The sequence below is a fragment of the Lytechinus pictus genome, chromosome 1 (genome assembly GCF_037042905.1).
Source record: "Lytechinus pictus isolate F3 Inbred chromosome 1, Lp3.0, whole genome shotgun sequence".
NCBI lineage: Eukaryota > Metazoa > Echinodermata > Echinoidea > Temnopleuroida > Toxopneustidae > Lytechinus > Lytechinus pictus.
This window is the reverse complement of record NC_087245.1, coordinates 32,980,695-33,001,351: the sequence shown is the minus strand read 5'-3', so window position 1 is coordinate 33,001,351 and position 20,657 is coordinate 32,980,695. Positions and strand designations below refer to the sequence as shown.

Below are 20,657 nucleotides of genomic sequence, written 5' to 3'. Positions count from 1 at the left end.
TGTGTTAAATATTGAATTTACAACACTGCCAAAATGTTTCTCAATGTCAGGTCAGAGTTGGATGGGATTTTTTTATAATTGTTTTTTTTTTTCAAGACATGCCTTTTAAAGAAGTATTGTGTATTTCAGTTGTACTACAGACATCTACAGTGTATAGGATTGTATTGGGAAAACTTTCATCTCATTTATTTATTTATTATCAATTCGGCAATTACAATATACAATAAAATTTCAACAAAGTATGAATAAAAGCAGAGCCGTAGATGGGTACATGTAGCTTAGCTGCCTGGGTATGGGAAAAGCTAACTTGATAACTGTGACCCGAGGGTCTCCCTCCCCGACCAAGCTACATGTACCCAGAATTGGTCTGTAATAATAATAATTGATAGAACATTAAAGGACAAATCCACCCAAATAAAAAATTGATTTGAGTAAAAAGTAAAAAATCCAACACCCATAACAATGAAAATTTCATCAAAATCGGATGTAAAATAAGAAAGTTATGACATTTTAGAGTTTCGCTTAATTTCACAAAACAGTTATATGCACATCCTGGTTGGTATGCAAATGAGGAGACTGATGACGTCATCCACTCACTATTTCTTTTGTATTTTATTACATGAAATATGAAATATCCTAAGTTTCTCCTCATTGTCAAGTGAAACAGTGATCAATTTCTCCCTGAAAATGTGGAATTAGCATTGTTTAATACTATGTGATTCAGTCAAGTCGGTCCCTATGGTCAAATCTGTAAAAAATGAAATATTGTATACCGGTAATTCAAACAATAACAAAACAAAAGAAAAAGTGAGTGATGGACATCATCGACTGACTCATTTGCATGTCACAGAGTTGTGCATATCACTGTTTTGTGAAAAATAAGTGAAACTTTAAAATGCCATAACTTTCTTTATTTTACAACCAATTTTGATGAAATTTTCAGTGTTATGCTAGTTTGATTTTTCTCTATTTATTCAAATCAATATTTCACTGGGGTGGACTTGACCTTTAAAAGGAAGATAAATACACAGATAAACAACCAATAAATTTAAGCAGAGAAAATAAATATAGACATGATTGATAATGTGGGTTGTGTAATACTTGAGAGAACATGAAACAATCATTACCGGTGACCGCAACATTTACATGTTGGCTTTAAGTGATTTTATAAGAAGAAGATAACAATAGTTGAAGCATTACTTTTTTAATTTCACAATTCATATAATGCACTAGAGTAGGATTTATAGATATCTTCCATCACACACAATACTCAGTGATTTGATAAAGACAAAATACATCAAACATTGAAATTCCCTGAACTGTCTTAAGCACCACCCACGTATAAACACAACCCTAATTGATCCGCACGGCAATCCCAGGATTATGCCGGAAGGTTCCAACATGGTCCATGATATTTTTGTTCTATCCATCGTTGATTTATGATCATTATAAAAATTGTGATCCATGTCTACTGACCTACAATTTGTTCGTTTACTTTTAGTCTTTCCACTCGGTCAAAGTGGATTCACCAAGACTTTACAGAGCGCATCTTATTGATAGGTTTGAGAGGTCCAAGGTATGTTGTCATGGCAATCGCTTTGTTTACATGGCACATATTTTTGTGATATTCTTGGTTCAGGAACACTAATTACCCATCTGCTATCACGCTCAATATTCTCAAAAGGATTGAAAAAGTGAAAGTTTGGTTTTATGAGCGAAAATGTGTGTGGCAAAATGTTAAGAATTGTATTTGTGGTTCTAAACAGTATATTTTTAGAAAGCACTTATAATGGGATGTGTTTTCTGACACAACGTTTGCAGTGATGGTGGTTGGGGTTGAAATATTCAAATTATCGCCTAATCTAATATCTTGATAATTCATGCTCCATTCATGATAATTCATACTCCATTCTTATCTACCCCCCCCCCCCGGTCAATGACTAGAGCTAAAGAAATTTCATGATACAATTTACATTGAAAACCAACATTTTTTTTTTACCTTGGCTATTTCACTCCAAAATTATTATCTAAAAAAAAACTATTGATGGGTAAAAGATATTCCTACTTTGTATAAATGAATATTATTAAGAAAAAACACACTTTTGAATATAACCTATTAATGGGTAAAAGATATTCCTACTTTGTATAAATGAATATTATTAAGAAAAAACACACTTTTGAATATAACGAAAGCAACTTTCAAAACCTACTTAATACTTAGATTTACTTTCAATGTCAGATTTCTATATTCTGCACTCCTATCTGTGATGAGTGATTATTTGAACACCTTTGAAATCTTAATGTCAATGTCTGACTGTAAATCTATAATCCTCGCTGCTTATTCCTTACTTTTACTTTTATTCTTCTCTGATGGTGTTGCTAAGAATTATCATATTGGTAGGCAGATAAATCAGTTTTGTATTTTTGTTTTTGTAAGGTGTTACTTTATCTATATTTTCAGTACCGTAATTGTTGTTTAGTTTGAAAATACATGTGCCATCAAAAAGGAGGGAAACTGTTTTAATGACCTTCACTTGCGAAAATTGATGAAGTAAAATAACTTCCAGGTTATCTAGTTATTAGTCATTAAGTTATTAAGTTGTAACTAGTTTACGGTAAGCTAATGTGACTAAGTGGTAGAAAGTTATTGGAATAGCGTCTAGTAATGTGACCTTGGTTTGAATGAATATATTCATGTAGCGAGCTAGCCAATCAAAATAAGTGTTTAATTGATACCTTTAATACACTGTACAAAACTTGGATGTTAAAACCGACACAAAGGCCCCATTGAATAAAAGTTACCATTATGGTAACTTTGCTATCCTATGGTAACTCGCATGGAATCCTTGATTTTGATTGGCTGTTGAGCCTTGTTACCATGGCAGTTACCATTGGATGGCAAAGTTACTATGCAACGGGACCCTGGTCGTGTCTCCAGAGGACCTCACCCGTAAAATTCAAAGTAATGGAAAATATGAAGCTCAATAGCGGAATTAATGTTCATATGGTGTTTTGCTTATATCTCCAGATAATGTTTTTTTTTTCATTAAGGTATTGAATGAATACAGTTAATTTGTACAATTCACGATATTTTGTGTAATCACACTGTTTGCTGTTGATTCTTCCTATTTCTCTATCAATAAACAGACTGAATCTCTTTTTATATACGGTACACACTGCACTGATGTGATTTTATATACATCTGCACTTAATAATTTCATTGATATTCAATGACTATTAATATGATTTTTGGTTTATCTATCTTCCATGTTGGAAAAGATCACTGTACATGTAAGTTGTATACTTAATTAGAATCACATTACAATATATCTAGATTTTTCATCATGAATATTGGCAGATTTAAATAAGTAAGTAATATGAAAATGTGTTTTGATAGAGGTCATATTGCATGTTATTCATGCTAAAAAATGATCAAATACACTTGTATAAAGAGCACACCATTATCTGTTTAATTGATGTAAGAAAAATTAGTAATAAACAAATAAGATTATATAGCCATGATCAAAAGAGGAAATGCAGGGACAGGCCATAATCAAGTTGCCAGAGTAAATACAGAACGGGGGGGGGGGGGCACTTAGAAATAGTTCATATTAAGAATATTAATACATTTATATGAACGTATATTATTAAAGCTGATTATAAAATTTCACATCTGGACATTTACAATGTATGAGAATACCCCCCCCCCAAAAAAAAAGGGAAGGGGAAAGATCCAGGTTTATTTTGCCAAAAAGATCTGTCTATTTCATTACTGGATTGATGTATAGTTTATTTATTGATGTTTGCCTCTTTTTTCTTCTTCATGACTTCCTTTTTTATTTTACTTTTCAAAGTCTGTCCATTCCGTCCCAAGTAAATCCGGATCCCTCCATTCTAATAAATCAGAGAACTCGTTTAAATTAAAACGATCATCAAAGGTATGGTACTACGTCAACAGCGTTACTTCCTTGCACTTGTGTGAAAGTCCCAATTGTATTAGAGTGCACCCACTCAGACCTCAAAAACAAATCAACAATTGACCTACATCTTTGTGAATCTGAAACATGTTCATTAAAAAAAAAATAGATTTGTTTGTTTGCAGTTGACGACTCTTACATTGGGTAATACATGAATTTTGAGTATATTGATGACAAGTTTTGGATTTGCTTTACAAAACTAATTGCAACAGTTCATGGAAATTTCAAAAGAAAGCTTTCGTCCATCAGGAAACATTCATGCAACCTTCACATGTACGGCTGCATTGTATTTCTTATACTTTGCAATAGTATGCAAATCTTGTTTACAAGTGCTTACCTGATGGGTGTTTCATAAAGCTGTTTGTAAGTTAAGAGCGACTTTAAGTTCGACTGGTGATCCTTTCTTGTGGTGAATGGTAGACACCAAAATGTTCACTGGCAATGGTTTAGCGCATAAGAAAGGTTTACCAGTCGTTCTTAAAACTGTTCTTAAGCTACAAGCAACTTTACGTGCGACTGGTGATTCTTTCTTGTGGTAAATGATATACTGCAAATTTTCCTGGGTGTTGATTAAGCTTCTAAGAAAGGATCACCAGTCGTTCATACAGTTGCTCGTAACTTATGAAAAGCTTTATGGAACACCAACCTGTAACATTTAGTCTTATTCAATTTGATATCTTTGTCTAATTCATATTTTCTTTCTCTTTAATATATTTTTTCCATTTCTCCTTTCCTTTTTTTATGATGATATTGATGTGATCTAACAACTGGATGGTGTGACACCTATTTGTCTTTCTTTATTTAAAGCAGTACTTCTTCAAGAGATTTTCTTTTTTGAAATGTTTCTTTTAACCAAGCTCTGTGTTTAGGTACAGTAATTAATTTTCGGAACAATAAGATGTTCAGAGAGAACTTCTTATGACCTTTACGCTCTCTGTCTCTTTTTTTTTACGGTAGGTTAATTATGTATCTTGCAATGAACATACAATCTGACCTGGATTATGTAACCACGAGGCCCCCGATTAATAAAGAGCTATGATTATGGGTATGGTAACTACCATGGAAACCTTGGTGTCAAATGGCTGCTGTGTCCTGTCACTATGGTAGTTACCATAGTGATAGAGTTAACCATTATTGTGAAATGAGAAATCGATGGGTGTTTCATAGAGCTGTTCGTAAGTTACGAGCGAATTTACAAACGACCGGTGATCCTTTCCGAAGAGCTGATTTTAACACCTATGAAAATTGGGTGCGCAAAATTTACCACAAGAGGGGATCACTAGCCGTTTGTAAAGTTGCTCCGAACTTACGAACAGCTTTATAAAACACCCACCAGGGTCTATAACATGAAGCTTAGCGATTGATTGTCCATGAGGAGATGGTTTGAGTGTTTGATCGTATTGATAATTTGCAATCAATCATAAACATCAACTCTATGACTAATTACTTTGCTTAAATGTGTAGTCATGACTGTTGTGCCTATATCTGGTTTGGTGTTTATTTCCTTTCTTTGATGTACACTGTACTGCCTTCTCATAGTGATTTCAGTATTGTCATGGTTCTGGGGAAGAATATACAATGTTTCACATCGTATGTCTCTCTGCATGTACCAATGCCTCCTCCAACTCGCAGGATTTCTTGGTCATCTACAAAAGAACCTATTCAACTGAATACCTAACCATATTCATGCTCATTTCTTCCTTTTGACTAGGTGATTTTACCACATATATCGCTTTAATTCTGTGTAATTAGTTGTTAATGTGTGACTTTCTTCCTTTTCATATCCATTTTAATATTCATATTGGTGATTGGGTATTTCTAACAAATCTTTTTTTGCTGTCATTAATACTAACAATCATGCACTTGGTTATCATTACATACTAGCACTGAATTATGTATTTAATCATCATGTACATATTAAGCTCTTTCATGTGGTATAACCCGCCATGGAGTGGGAAAGGGTTTACTAATGATCTTTGCATTGCTACATTTGTGTCTTGTGTTGGAATATGGCAATACTAACATGTTATGTGCTCTTTGTTAACATTGAGGCCTTGCTTACACACAGTGCAATAATGATGATGATAATAATAAGAACAACAACAATAACAGTAATAATAATACTAATAACTGTAGTAGTAGTAGTAATACTGATGTTTTGGAGAGTATATCGACTGGATAAGGTACTCATTGACTGTTCTATTAAAATACCGTTTATAAGCAAGGCCAAATAATGCTTTACATATTCTAATCTTGAGATGATAGCTTTATTTAACTCAAATGATGAAGTGAAATGATCATTAACAAAATCATTGGGATATGAAAAAGAGATAACATCACTTTAAATAATAGTTGCAAAATTCAGAACATTGCTTGCTTGCTTGCCCCCATTGCAGTTGTTTGATAAACTTATAGGGTCCCCAAAACAGGGGGAGCTTAGGGGACTTCAGACACCCCCCAAACTTTCAAAACAGTTCAGTGGCCCCTGATTAAAGAAAGAACATTGTGTTTTAATTTCTTTCTTCATCTGAGAAGCATTTCAGTAAACACATAGTGATTTTCATTGGCACTCGTGCTTCGAGCCAATCAAATGCAAGGAGATTAGTACATATACCGTACAATGAAAAATCACTGATACTTGGTTTCATCAAATGCTATCCAGTTTGCTAACACCCTTGAAAGAAGGGTCAAATCACCGGCACATCCTTTAGCTTTGTTCATTTTTCTTCCTATCCCCTCTCGTCACATCCAGGCCAGGCACAGTTTCATGCGGAAGATCCCCCAGGGTGCGGAGGCCTCCAACGTCTTGATCGGCGAGGTGGATTTCCTGTCACGTCCGATCATTGCTTTCGTTCGCCTCCAGACGGCGGTGTCCCTCGGTGACCTGACGGAAGTCCCCATCCCGACCAGGTTCCTTTTCATCCTCCTCGGCCCGCAGTCCGGGGGAACCAAGCGATACCATGAGATCGGGAGATGCGTTGCAACTCTCATGTCAGATAAGGTATGGATCCTAACAACAAATTGAATTGCAATTTCTTGAAGAAAAGTCATGAATTGCAAACTTATATTCTAGCATCAGGCGAAACAGTATAACCTGCTCTTATAAAATGTTAATAACCAGACAATGTTTGTTAAATCTCAAGGTTTCTTCTCTGTGTGTGCACATTTTAGTTAAGTCATATATATTTATTTTCTTTCAAGAAGCTTGAGAATAAATAGAGCAAATTAAGCTATAGATGATTAAATCCCAAATATCCAATGTTTTCTACTGTATCTCTAGATTTTCCATGATGTTGCTTACAAAGCCAAGAACGTCAAGGACCTTCTTGCAGGCATCGATGAATTCATTGACTCTGTTACAGTTCTTCCACCTGGTAAGTTACATATGGATGTTGTTGCATTATCACCCTGGTACATTGTATATACCTTCATGTAAAATTTATATGGCATGGTTCTCCAGTGTGTCCTTGTAACATTCTCCTTTTCTACTCAGAGATTACAAAATTACTCTTACGGTTTTGCTTTTTTTATATTTATGTAAAAGAAGTTATTATACATGTGATGTACACATAGCATCTTCTTTTACATATTAACAATTAAGTGCCTATCCAATAAAAAAAAAAGTTAAGGTTATTTGCGATGAGTTGCCCAAGAGCTAATTAAAAAATACTTTTCTGTCTGTAGGTGCATGGGATCCGAACATCAGAATTGAGCCGCCCAAGACGGTACCGTCGCAGGCCAAGAGATTGTCCCACTTCCAAACTCCCAATGGACACGCAGAAGGGATAGATGAAGAAGATGGAGGAGGAGGAGGAGGAGGGGGTGGAGGACATAACGGAGAGCACGAAGGGCTGGAGAGAACAGGAAAGTAAGTTAACAAGGATCAGAATGGTCAGGGGCCCGTTGCAGAAAGAGTTGCAATCAATCGCAACTCTAAAAATCATGTGTAACTTGATTTTCAACCAATCAACAGCGCGCATTTTGGACTTGCGATTTATTTTTTTACTTACGTTTTTTACTCTTTCTGCAACGGGCCCCAGAAGAGATAGATGAAGAAGATAAAGAAGGTTTGGGATTTTAACAGTTTTGTAAAAAAAAAACAAGTAAAGTTTTCTTTCCAGAGATTGATTCTTCTTTATCTGAGGATATTGATTTTTAAACTCTCTCTTAATGGGATACTCCATGCTGAAAATAATATTTTTTGAACAGATAAAGAAAAATCACACAAACAAAACACTGAAAATTTGATCAAAATCGGACAAGAATTAACATACAGTAGCTATAAAATTTTAAAGATTTGCATTATTCTTGCATGTTTTCATGAATATTCAATGAGCAAATTGATGATGTCACATCCCCACTTGTTCTTTTATATTTTGTTATATGATGAAATTGTGTTTATTCAAATGTTGTTTTCCAAGAATAAAAAAAAGTAGGATTGACAAATGAACAATCATTGCTGTAACTGATATCATTATAAGGGAGATATATCATACACAGGTTACAAGAATATGAAATGATTATGAGTTCATGTAATTATATAAAAAAAGAAAAGTGGGGACGTGACATCATTAGCCGAACTAATGAATATTCACGACGACGTGCATTTAACTATCTTCTCAAAATATTGCTTAACTTTAAAATTTGATAACTTTGTTATTTATTATCAGATTTTGATGGGATTTTCAGCAAATTTGCTCTGTGAATTTTACTCTATTTAATTAGATATAAATATTTTCAGTCTGGAGTACCCCTTTAATGTCATTGTTTGCTACAACTGCATATACATGTACTAAGCTTCAAATTCACTCCTCTTGCCTTGTTTCCTAGGATATTTGGTGGTCTGGTTCAGGACTGTAAGCGTCGCTTCCCTTTCTTTCTGAGTGACTTCAAAGATGCGTTCCACCTGCAGTGTCTGGCTTCGTTCATCTTTATGTACTTTGCTTGTATAACTCCTGTCATTACGTTTGGTGGACTACTAGGCGAGGCTACAGACAACAAAATGGTATGCCACATGGGTTGAGATTTAATGGGGTCACATCATACATGTGGTCACTTTTTGTAGAATGTAGATGTTTAATGTTGTAAAAAGCTGGTCGAAATGATCATGAATATTTAGAGAAGCCATCAGAGTTTGTGGGAATTTCTGAAATCAATGTTATTGAAAGATTTTATGTGTTGATTAACATATTTTGTAATGTTTTGTTTGCCTTGTATTAAGACCTCAATATATGCTTCCAACCTTTGACGGGTGGTGGCATAAACATTCTTTGGCATTATATATTTTTCAATAGCAAATAAATTGACTTAGAATTAAATTATTGAAACAAACTTTATTCTCTCATTTATGTACTGTTATATTAACCCCCTCATTGTCAGGGTGAACTTTCCCATATAAGTTATACTAAACCTTGTCAGAATTCATAGCTTTATCTTCCTGCAGGAATCTGGAGAGTGGCATTTCATTACCAAACCTCACATAACATCATAGACTATATAATGGGGAATGCAGGATTGTCACTATGAAAAGATGTATAATGACTCTATTGGAGGATTCCTGATAGAAGATGGGGCACAGACCTTTGACAAGTTTCCTAACTTCCATTCCCCAACCCTATATGTTTTCTTTATGAGCGGAATTGAATTATTGAATCAAACATTTATATTATATTGACTGGCCTTGAGGGGAACATAAAATATGTTGCCCGCAACAGAATCATATTGGCCCGAGTCTTTAGACGAGGGCTATATAGTTCTTCCAAGGGCCAGTCAATTTTTAATATTATTACCTACAGCTGTATAATGTGTAATTCAAGCTATTATTTAGAACAATACACATGCCTCTTTGCTTATCACTACTTCTGATATCAGGTTATTCACAAACTTGGCGAAGTGATCCTTGCTAAGCAATTGTGACGTAATTGTTACCCCGTAGTCGCGCATCATGCTTGGCGCGCACATACATACGCGTACAAATGTTGCACTGGTTGATTAGCTGGGAATGCATATGCACTGGCCACACCGTGCATTATCTACAATGCGTTGGTTCACAAACTGGTTCCAACCAGATATCGCAAATACTGAAATTAGTGATCAAAATAGGCTCCTACTGCATAAGCGCACTAGCAGAAATATGGCCAATGTTGCCCTTTTTGTGTACAGTATTCTTATGGGCAAAGCTCGGAGAGGGCAAAATGGCAAATGTTTATCCCGTTGGTCTCAGATCAAAAGTAGCGAGAGAAATATGAAATTCATCTGCTAAGATACCTTGTATAGGTAATAATCTCTTTATGTTTCTGCTTTTATTTACCGGTGAACCACCTTGGTGTTGGGTTGAAATTTGCCTTTTTAAGATCCAAACTTTCTCTCGGTCCTAACCTCCATCCTCCATCCCTATTTGTTTCCTTATGAACAGAGTGCGTTAGAGAGTCTACTTGGGGCTTCCATATGTGGTGTAGCATTTCATCTCTTTGCGGGTCAACCTCTTACCATCTTGGGATCAACGGGTCCTATTCTAGTCTATGAGAAGATATTGGTCGGCTTCTGCGAGTGAGTTATTCTCTCTCTCTTTCCGTTTCCCTTGTAATGATGCCCTTTTTGCCCAAATAGAGGTTTAAGGCTTGGTCCAACTGCACTTACGGATGCAGAGAGGATGTAAAACGGAAAAGAACCTTGCCATCCGTTGGAAATCATTATGTATCCGTTGTGTACTTTTTGCGTACATGTTTCTTACGCTCTATTTCCATAGAGCATCCGTCCACTGTGATTTCATTGTTAGCCCGTTTTGTCCATTGTCTTGATTGGATGAAAACAGATGAAGCCACCCGAAATTTCGCTTGTCCGCTATATCCGTTATGAATACGTTTGTGTCTGTCTGCCAGTGGGACCAGGCCTTTACTTATTTGATATTAACTCCAACCCAATGTAGTATTACTATGATAAAAAAAAAGAAAAAAGAACATTATTTATTAAAACTGTTTTTACTTCTTTTTTAAATATTTATGTTTTTATAACAAAATATTGAGAATCACAATACTTTATATTCTGCTTGTTATTTCTTTTTATGTTTTTGCATTGTCTTATTCTTCATTACCATTCTAAAGTAACCTGGGGGTGGTTACATAAACCTGTTCGTAAGGTAAGAGCGACTTTAAGAACGACTGGTGAACTTTTCATACGCTCTAAATAATCACCAATGAACATTTAATGGTCAGTATCATTTACCACAAGAAAGGATCACCAGTCGGTCTTAAATTTGCTCTTAACTTATGATCAGCTTCATGAAACGGCCCCCTGTTCCCATATACACTAACCATCCAGTAATCGTAGGTAGTAGAGATTTGTGTCGCCTGGGGCCTATCGTAGGGGTGATTTCTATGATTGATTGCATTGATAATTATGTATGATCAATTGTGAAAAACCATACCCACAATCAAACACTAGACTTTGTGTTACGGCGCCCAGGGGCCCGTTTCTCAACACCTGGACAAGTTAGTCATATCTTTATCCACCAACCACGGAGTTAGTTCCAATCTTACTAAACCTGTTTCTCGAAAGGCTTCCTAACTAGAATACCTTGATATCGATACTATCGGTAGAAAGAGCAGACGAGACGTAGCCTTAGTCACAAAATAGCATCATTTTTGAAAAGCAAAAATGTGATAAAACTGCAATTATTGTGATTAATTTGGAAATACATCTAATAAAAATAATAGCAGAGGCAAAATATGAACCATGCATACTTAAACCATGAAGACTTGAGCATCTAATTGCTGAGAAAATCAAATTATGAATATATCATTTCATGACTAAAAAATCACATGGGGACAATGAGATGGGTATCCCCGGGATAGTAAATTTTGATAGTTTACGAAAGTAAACCACAATTGTTATCTTTGTAAAATAATGATAATTATACGTTTATTTATGGTTCCAAACATCATCAAAATATAGTTTAAATTATTATTTTTTTATTTTTTTACATACCGAAACACACGATTTGACAAATTCTTTGCATAAATTAGAGATAGAATTTATCAAAAATGTTGATAAGTGTTTGAAAACGACGAATACGAGTCCAGTTATGGATGACCTGCCGTGGTAGAATCTTTATCGATTCAATTACTTTACTATTTTAAAATGAGTGGTTTTGTTGCGTTTTACCAACAGTTTTGATAGTTTCTGTGCATAACAATTATTATTGAATGATCTATCACACCTGTTTTGCAATGTAATTTCAACTTCTATGAATGATTACGTAAGATTACAATTTTCAAATTTCGAGGCACTTTTGCATGTCATAGTCTACCCACGTGATGCCTCTACGTCATTAAGAAAGAAGTTATGACAGGTTCGGAGGTGTCATAAATATTTAGTGAGGTTGTTGTACCCGATCTTGGTAAAGAGGGCTTCGTGAAACGGTTAGCGGACAAGTAGCTCACTATCTCCGATTTAGTCAAGAAGTTAGACTTATGACGGTGTTGAGAAACGGGCCCCAGGGGGTTTAACACAACGGTTAGCAATTGATCCTGGAACAAATTGTACGATTGATTGGAATGACTACAATGTGTACATTTAATCATGAAAATCAGTTAGGGTCAATGATTTTCATTTCAAAAGATATTTTTTGCTTTTCTGAAAACCGGTCAGTGGCAGACCGTGACCCGGAGGAGACAAAGCATTGGAGGGGCACTGTATTGTTTATGAACAATGCTGTGCCCCTCCAATGCTTTGTCTCCTCCGGGTCACGGTCCGCCACTGAAACCGGTGGTACCATTTCGAACTTGATCGAAAATGAAAATTCAGTTTTGTCATAGAAAATGTACACAGCAAAACGTGAATTCCATTTTGCATAGATAGATTTAATGAATTTTCACATAAATGGATTTACTGCTAAACAGAATATCACTGTCCCTATACAATCAGTCCCTATTAAAAGTTTTGTGTATTTGGGCCCTGATTTTGTCTCTTTCAGAACCGCTGGTCTAGATTACCTATCATTTCGTTTCTGGATCGGCCTTTGGACGATGTTACTCTGTATCATCTTAGTTGCTACGGATGCTAGTTCTCTCGTCAAGTACTTCACCCGTTTTATCGAGGAGAGCTTCTCCAGCCTCATTTCCTTTATCTTCATCTACGAGTCTGTTCACAAACTTATCAAGATCTACAAGCAAAACCCTGTGGAAGGGTGAGTCTTTTGAAACATATCAAGAAATTTGCAACCAATCTAAATCTTGAAATCAATAATTATTAATTATTTTCTAAAATAATTGATAAATTGTACTTGATTGTTGGTCTTTTGTATTACATGTGTTTTACCTTGTATTTTTATATTAATTGTTTGATGTTTGGCTGGACATGTGAAATCTTATAACAAAGACTTCATTTTAATGTTTCCCTGTTGGAGGCAATATTGAAATACATAAATTAAGAATCTGAACTTAACATCTGACCACCTATTATAGGCCCATGCAAAACATGGGTCCAGGGAGTTCTCGCACCCTTCCCCCTTAGGACAGTAAATACCAAAAACTATCCTAATCTCAACAATTTTCATCCTTCAAACTTTTTTGGGTGGTTTAATTTCAATGAGGCAAATGTCAACCACAACCGTTTAGGAATTTATTAAACATTACATGTGTAATTCTTGCTGAAGCAAATGGTCAACAGTTTATGTCAACAGGATTCAAATATTTTCATTAAGTGACCCCCCCCCCCTTTCAAACAAATTCTCGTACAGGCTTGTATTATTGTGTCCATTGTGAATGTTTTGTCCTAGATATACGAATGAAAACACAACGTACGAATGCATGTGTCAGACAGCATCCAGCTTGTACGAGTATCACGAAGAAGATTTCTATGAGGAAGCAGCGAAAGATTGTGAACGCATGAACGGGACGCTCGTGGGTAACTATTGTGGGAAGCATGTTCCGCAGTCGGATATCTTCCTAATGTCTCTTCTCTTGATGATCGGAACGTTCACCATCGCTTACAGTCTCAAGGAATTCAAAACAACAGGGTACTTCCCGACCATTGTGAGTATCTGTTAAAAGCCTATTTTTTAGTTTTGGTAAATCCTTCCCCCCCAAAAAAAAAAAAATTGGGATGTCGCTATTTCAATTTGTCACTAGACTACATGTATATGAATGAGTTCGCCCTTGAACTGACATGACTTGATCAAAGTAAAATAAAAATTGCGAAATTAAGAGCTAGTGATTTTGCATGAAAATTTAATTGAGTGGGGATTTTGGATTCCCTTTACAAAGGTTTGATTCCCGATTGGTGCGCTATCGGTCCTCTGGTTGCTTGCTTTTAAGCAATTGTGCTTGTAGCAGTTATGTCAAAATCATCTGCAACACTACCATCATGTGACAATTTAATTGATAACATTGATAAGGTTTTGATTGTGGATGCTGCTTCTATTCTCAATTGTATGTTACTTTGATCCAAATTCGCCTAAGTCTTCATTGGAGGTTCCCATTTTAACCTTTAAAGGGAGAGATTTGTTTCAGTTGAAATAGGGAAAAGAGAGATTAATTTTGGAAGATCCAACATTATGTGTGTTTAGAAATATTATTTACATCAAATAATTGTTAGCTAAACACCTGATGAGGGATTTGTTCTTGGCCTGTTTTATTTGAATTAAGGTGCCAAACACCTACACCAGAATAGGTCAACACCAAAAGGTCAACACACTACTTTAAATCAACTTGGTGTAAGTTCGAGCCATCCACTGGGAAACCCACAATTTTCATTTAAACAAGCAGATTCCTTTCTCCTTATTGATGGAGGTCCCGCCATCATGCACCTTGCGTTTACATTCTTTGATCTCATTCTCTCTTTCTCATATTAGGTAAGGCAAACACTGAGTGACTTTGCCGTTCTTATCGCTGTTCTGGTTATGGTAGGAGTGGACAAACTGTTTGGCATTGATACACCTAAGCTACTTGTACCGTCAGAATTTAAGGTATGTTGATGCTTGTCAACCTCACTAGATCTTGAACTTATGTGTTGCAGAAAGGTTTGCTTTTTATTATCCTTGGGGGGGGGGGCATTAGTGCCTTGATCACTCTTCAAAGTGGATACACAAGCTTTTTAACCCTAAAAAGACTGGGCTATTAGAGATGTATTGAGGATGGGGGGGCATGATGGCCCCCCTTCTGATCTCGGCCGCCATTTGCGTGATTGCGCCGAAATTTGGCATGCACATTCCTTAGCACATAAACTAATAGTATTTTTAAAAATTCTTAAAATAAATATTTTTTATTTATTATGATTAAAATATGCAGATTTATTCATGAAAAACATTATTTGCATATTTAACACCCAATATCACTTCAAATTTTCTTCTTTTTTTTGCAGATTTCATCTTTGTAATCTAATTTAAAGGTTTCCACAAAGAAAAATTGCGAAAGCCAATTTTTCCTTATGTATTTCTTTGTTTTTAGAATTTCTTATGCATTTCTTTGTTTTTTATCTTTTGTTTTTCATTGGTTTTTTTTCAACGGAAATTATTACAGACCATTTAACAACTAAATTAAACTCTAAATTAATCAAGCAGACCAATTAGAACAAAAAAATAATCATCCTTTTATGAATTTCATCTCCCGTAGACTTTGTACACAAAGTATAAAAATGAGCCATTTTCGGCATGACATTGTCTCGTAAAAAGTCACGTGACGTCGCGATGCTATATCGGTATGTCGCGAATTTGGTCTCAAAAGTTGGGCGAGGCTTCAAAGAAAAAAGTTATAAAATTTTGCGTCGCTATCTTTTTGCGTTTCGGAAATATCGCGCGTAGCATCGAGGGGGGGGGGCCACAGCCCAGTCCTTTTAGGGTTAAGTTGCATATTTATGATTATATTAGACATATGATAAATTCTAAAATATTGGGACAGGAATTCATGCAATGTTTGTATTTTGTCCCAACTCCCATATACTTCTTTCCCTGTGCAGTGTAAAAACGTGTACCTTCAGGATGGACAAGTGAATTGTTATGATTATCCTGAAGCACATAATTATTATTACTAATATTCACTTGGTCTATTTGTTCTTTCGTCTCCACTAAACCTGGTCTGTTATCCACCAAGTCTCATTGTCATTTAGCCTAATGTCCAGATGTTCTGACTTCCACTTCGTCTGTTTATTTTGCACATTGCCAAATAAAAATTATGTTTGTACGCAGTTTAACTTATCCTAAAATATAAGTGGTATTAGACCAAGTGGACAAAAATAGGTATGCATAGCCTCAATTGGACAAATTTGTAAATTATCTTAATGGCAATTAGTCTGAATGATTAGTTGGTGATGTGGTTGTAGAGTATACAAAGAGTGAATAGGCATGAGTGCGATGGTGCGAGATTGAGCATGAGGTGAAAGAAAGATGCTCTATTCAACGAGGCGTTAGCCGAGTTGCGAGATCTCCCACTATTGCACTGATTTAGTTGATGATGTGGTTGTAGAGTATACAAAGAGTGAATAGGCATGAGTGCGATGGTGCGAGATTGTGCATGAGGTGAAAGAAAGATGCTCTATTCAACGAGGCGTTAGCCGAGTTGAATAGAGCGTTTCTTTCTTTCACCGAATGTGAAATTTCGCACCATTGCATGAATAAGAATATTCGCTATTTGTGTTGTACAACTCCTCAGAATTTAGCGAAAATAAAAAAAAACAAGAGTTTATCCTGTAGTAATCTATGAAAACCTTGTGCAGCATTGCGTATTTAACCAGCAGGCTTATACGCGTATTTCACCTTCATTTTTACTGAGCGCAATGAATTAAATCGTATTGTGATGTCGCCTCCTTAAGCCGTGCAAAGGTACATTTTGGATGGTATGTCTTGTGTGCAACGGTAAGAATGTTTGACATTCAGCCTCCCATTTGCTCGCGTACAACAAGTGAAGTAGGCGTTGTACAATAACTAGGACTAGTCCATGTGAGATGAGACCAAGCAGAAAGTGGACAAAGGGGGTGTAGACCATGCGGCAATTAACCCTTACTATTTGACTTAAATAGCAACTTTTCTGTTACTTTGGAACGCTCCAGAATCTCTTACTTTTTTACGGTCTTACGTGGATAAATATGAATAATGTAGAAATCTCTTCTTTCCAGCCCACGTCTGATGAGCGCAAGAGCTGGTTCATCGATCCGTTCAACGGCAACCCCTGGTGGACGGCGATAGCTGGTGTCTTACCGGCCCTCCTTGCAACCATCCTCATCTTCATGGACCAGCAGATCACGGCCGTCATCGTCAACAGGAAAGAAAATAAATTCAAGGTCAGTCATAGCACTTGCTCCATCCAATCCTTTAGAGCATTTCACGAAACAGATACATGTAGTAGGCAGTTGTCACTGACAACTGTTATAAGCGACTGAAATCCATGCATCTGATTGGCTCAGAACAGATAGTTCTGTGCAAATCACTACAATATGCATCATGAATTGAATTGAATTTATTAGAACGTCACTGGCATTCGCCAATATTTTGTTCAAAACAAGAAGTACAAAATAATACAAAACAAATATATACAATTCAAGGAATATAGGCAGATAAACAAAATCAAAATAGTGTTTCGTCAAAAAGAGAAACAACTTATAAATAGTAAATGCCTCATGACATAAATAATAGAAGGGAGTGATAAGCATGCAGGTGACATATATACACATACACACATGCATACTTACTCATAATTATACATACATCCACATATACATACACATTTATATATTTCCTTAATATACATATATAAACTCATATACAAATATACACAATCAACATAGGAATCATTCGGATAGATATTTTGACGATGATAATATAAAGACTGATGTCCAAGAAAAGATAACGAAAAGATAAAGAAAGTGAGGGAGGAAAGGGAAAAAAGAGGAAAGATGTTTGAGAATGGAGAGAGCGGGAAAGAGAGGAAGAATGAGAAGAATGGCATTACATGTAAACACAATGTGTCAAAATATTACAAATATATTACTACAGAATGTTTGCAGGTTGATATCTTTAGTACTCTTGCTGATGTTTGTATCTTCAGAAATCACCCCTAATAGCAATTATGTATTGGATAAAAGAACAAAACAATTTAATCAAAGCTTCGGTTTCCAATTTCATGATGTAGATAAATTTTTCCTGGCACTCCATTTCAATAAACCTAATATCGAAGGAATTTATCATGAAACACTTCCTGAACTATTCAAACTACCTGAATTCAGACAAAGATTTAATCCTAAAATTTTCAGCCTATTCTATGGTTAGGACTAGGCGAAAAAAAAACACCACAGATATTTTGTTTTGATTGGGCACCCGATCTAAATAGATTTTTGTTCAAAATTGTGCAAATTATACTGTAAAACACATTTTCACTTGATATGTTCTACATCATTACATTTCTTGGGGCATGCACATTCATATAAATTGAATAGTTACAGATGATAACATAAATTAAATAGTGAAAGATGCATTTGGGGGATCTACTGAGGCTAAAGATTGCCGTTACATTGATATTACAGATAGATATCAAAGAACAAAGGAAACTCAGTACACATCCAAACATTTTTTTTTCAGCATATGTCACCTCTTCTGTATTGTCTAATTGCAAACAATTGCAAGTCTATTTTGGGTCCCAAAATCAATCATATATATCTTGCAATTAGTTGCCAATTTGCACTTGATTTGCTCCTCTGCTTCTTTCAATCAATCGATTGTAAAATTCAACAGAAATTTGCAATTGATTGCAAATATTTTCTTGCAACCAGACATGATATTCTCCCGACTAAAGTCGGAATTCCTATTTTTTTCAATAATTTTTTTCAGATTTTTTTTTTTTTTTATTATTTGTATTTTTTTATTTTATTTCAATTTTTTGTACGTGAAATCCTTTGCCCAAGAACATTCTCATACTTTTTTTATTGCTTTTTAAAGTCAAATGATAAAACTATCATGCAGACTCACCTTGAAAAATCACTTCGACTTCGATTTCTTTACTATGCAAGAGCTTGTAACCCCGACCGGGGCGCCTCGGATTTCGTCGATGACTTAGCGACCCTTGGCTATTTTTCAGATTTTTTTTTTCAGAGGGGAATGTCATGCCTGTGCAACATGCCCCTAAGAGTTGTCTCCATTCTTTGATCATTCCATTGCAGAAAGGGCTAGGCTACCATCTTGATCTGTTGATAGTTGCCGTTATGTTGGGTATCTGTTCTATCATGGGGTTGCCATGGTTTGTTGCTGCCACTGTGTTGTCTATCAACCATGTCAACAGCTTGAGGGTGGAGTCTGATTGCAAGGCGCCGGGAGAGAGACCAAAGATTGTCGGTTGCAGGTTAGTTGTTAAAGACAATATTCTTGGAGGATTCTCTGGAAAAAAAAGTAATCATGGGGAGATTATGTTGATGATGATGATGGTGGTGGTGATGATTATGATCATGATGGTGATCATGATGGTGATAATGATGGTGATGGTGATGGTAATTGTGATGATGGTGATGATGGTGGTAGTGGTGGTAGTGATGATCATCATGAGAATGATAGTGGTAGGGATGATTGTAATGGTGATTTTGATGGTGATGATATTTATGATGATGATGATGTTGATGATGATATTTATGATGACGACGATGATGATGGTGATGATTATGATGGTGATGATATTGATGACGATGATGACAATGATGTTGGTGGTAAAGATCATGACAGTGATATTAACGTAGATGGTGCTGATTGTGATTATGATTATGATGATAATGATGATGATGGTGATGATTATGATGGTGATGATTATGATGATGATGATGATGATTTACCATGAAAAATGTTGAGGGGCCCTTATACCCCCACAACCGCAAGTGTTTCATTTTAATCCAATATGTTTCCCATGCATTATTTGTTTTATAGGGAACAGAGATTAACAGGTGTGATGGTCTTCATTATGATTGGATTGGCTACTCTCATGACCAAGATCTTATCTGTAAGTAATCATATAATGATAAATTGAAGACAAAAATAAAGAATAGGACATAACATTTTAATAAACGGAACACGTTTCGAGGTGTCGCACCTCATTATCAGTGAGAAAATTATAAACAGAGTCATTGGTATTTATACAGTTAGGATGTCAAGTAAAATTTCAAGAATGTAGTTACATAAGATTACAAGGAATGAATTCAATTGTTAAATGGAGTGAAGTAAAAATTTACAGTGTCTATGGATTTATCAGATAGGGGTGGGTTAATTAAATGGATAACATTATTTGGTAATTGTACACCTGTTGGTTTAGTTGAGGTTGTATCCATATGATGAAAAGCCCTTCTTTTATTTACTTCACTCCATTTAACAATTGAATTCATTCCTTGTAATCTTATGTAACTACATTCTTGAAATTTTACTTGACATCCTAACTGTATAAATACCAATGACTCTGTTTATAATTTTCAGGCTGATAATGAGGTGCGACACCTCGAAACATGTTCCGTTTATTAAAATGTTATGTTCTATTCTTTATTTTTGTCTTCAATTTAGTATCGTGTCGTTCTTTTGGAAATATAATAATAAATTTTACATTTGAAGAAAAACCAAATAATGATATTGAATTCATAATCCTCTTCAATATGTTCTTTTGGAAAAGAATCATGATTGATTCATATTTAAAGAAAACCAAATGATGAAGTAGAATTCAT

At 35.4% G+C, this 20,657-nt stretch overlaps 1 protein-coding gene across 15 annotated transcripts in view; it reads left to right on the top strand.

Annotated features, from left to right (window-relative positions):
- Positions 1-20,657, top strand: part of LOC129266028 (electroneutral sodium bicarbonate exchanger 1-like) — a 50,927-nt gene that overhangs the window by 18,084 nt on the left and 12,186 nt on the right. For 10 of the 15 annotated variants that reach the window (XM_064100749.1, XM_064100743.1, XM_064100719.1 and 7 more), the window contains 13 exons: positions 1,502-1,576; positions 3,855-3,938; positions 6,730-6,978; positions 7,258-7,351; positions 7,662-7,845; positions 8,808-8,982; positions 10,393-10,526; positions 12,952-13,164; positions 13,756-14,011; positions 14,830-14,943; positions 17,088-17,252; positions 19,125-19,303; positions 19,876-19,948. In XM_064100749.1, coding sequence (XP_063956819.1) covers positions 1,502-1,576; positions 3,855-3,938; positions 6,730-6,978; positions 7,258-7,351; positions 7,662-7,845; positions 8,808-8,982; positions 10,393-10,526; positions 12,952-13,164; positions 13,756-14,011; positions 14,830-14,943; positions 17,088-17,252; positions 19,125-19,303; positions 19,876-19,948 — 1,995 coding nt within the window. The remainder of the gene's footprint in view (positions 1-1,501; positions 1,577-3,854; positions 3,939-6,729; positions 6,979-7,257; positions 7,352-7,661; positions 7,846-8,807; positions 8,983-10,392; positions 10,527-12,951; positions 13,165-13,755; positions 14,012-14,829; positions 14,944-17,087; positions 17,253-19,124; positions 19,304-19,875; positions 19,949-20,657) is intronic. The other 5 variants (XM_064100747.1, XM_064100724.1, XM_064100695.1 and 2 more) reach the window with 2 other exon arrangements.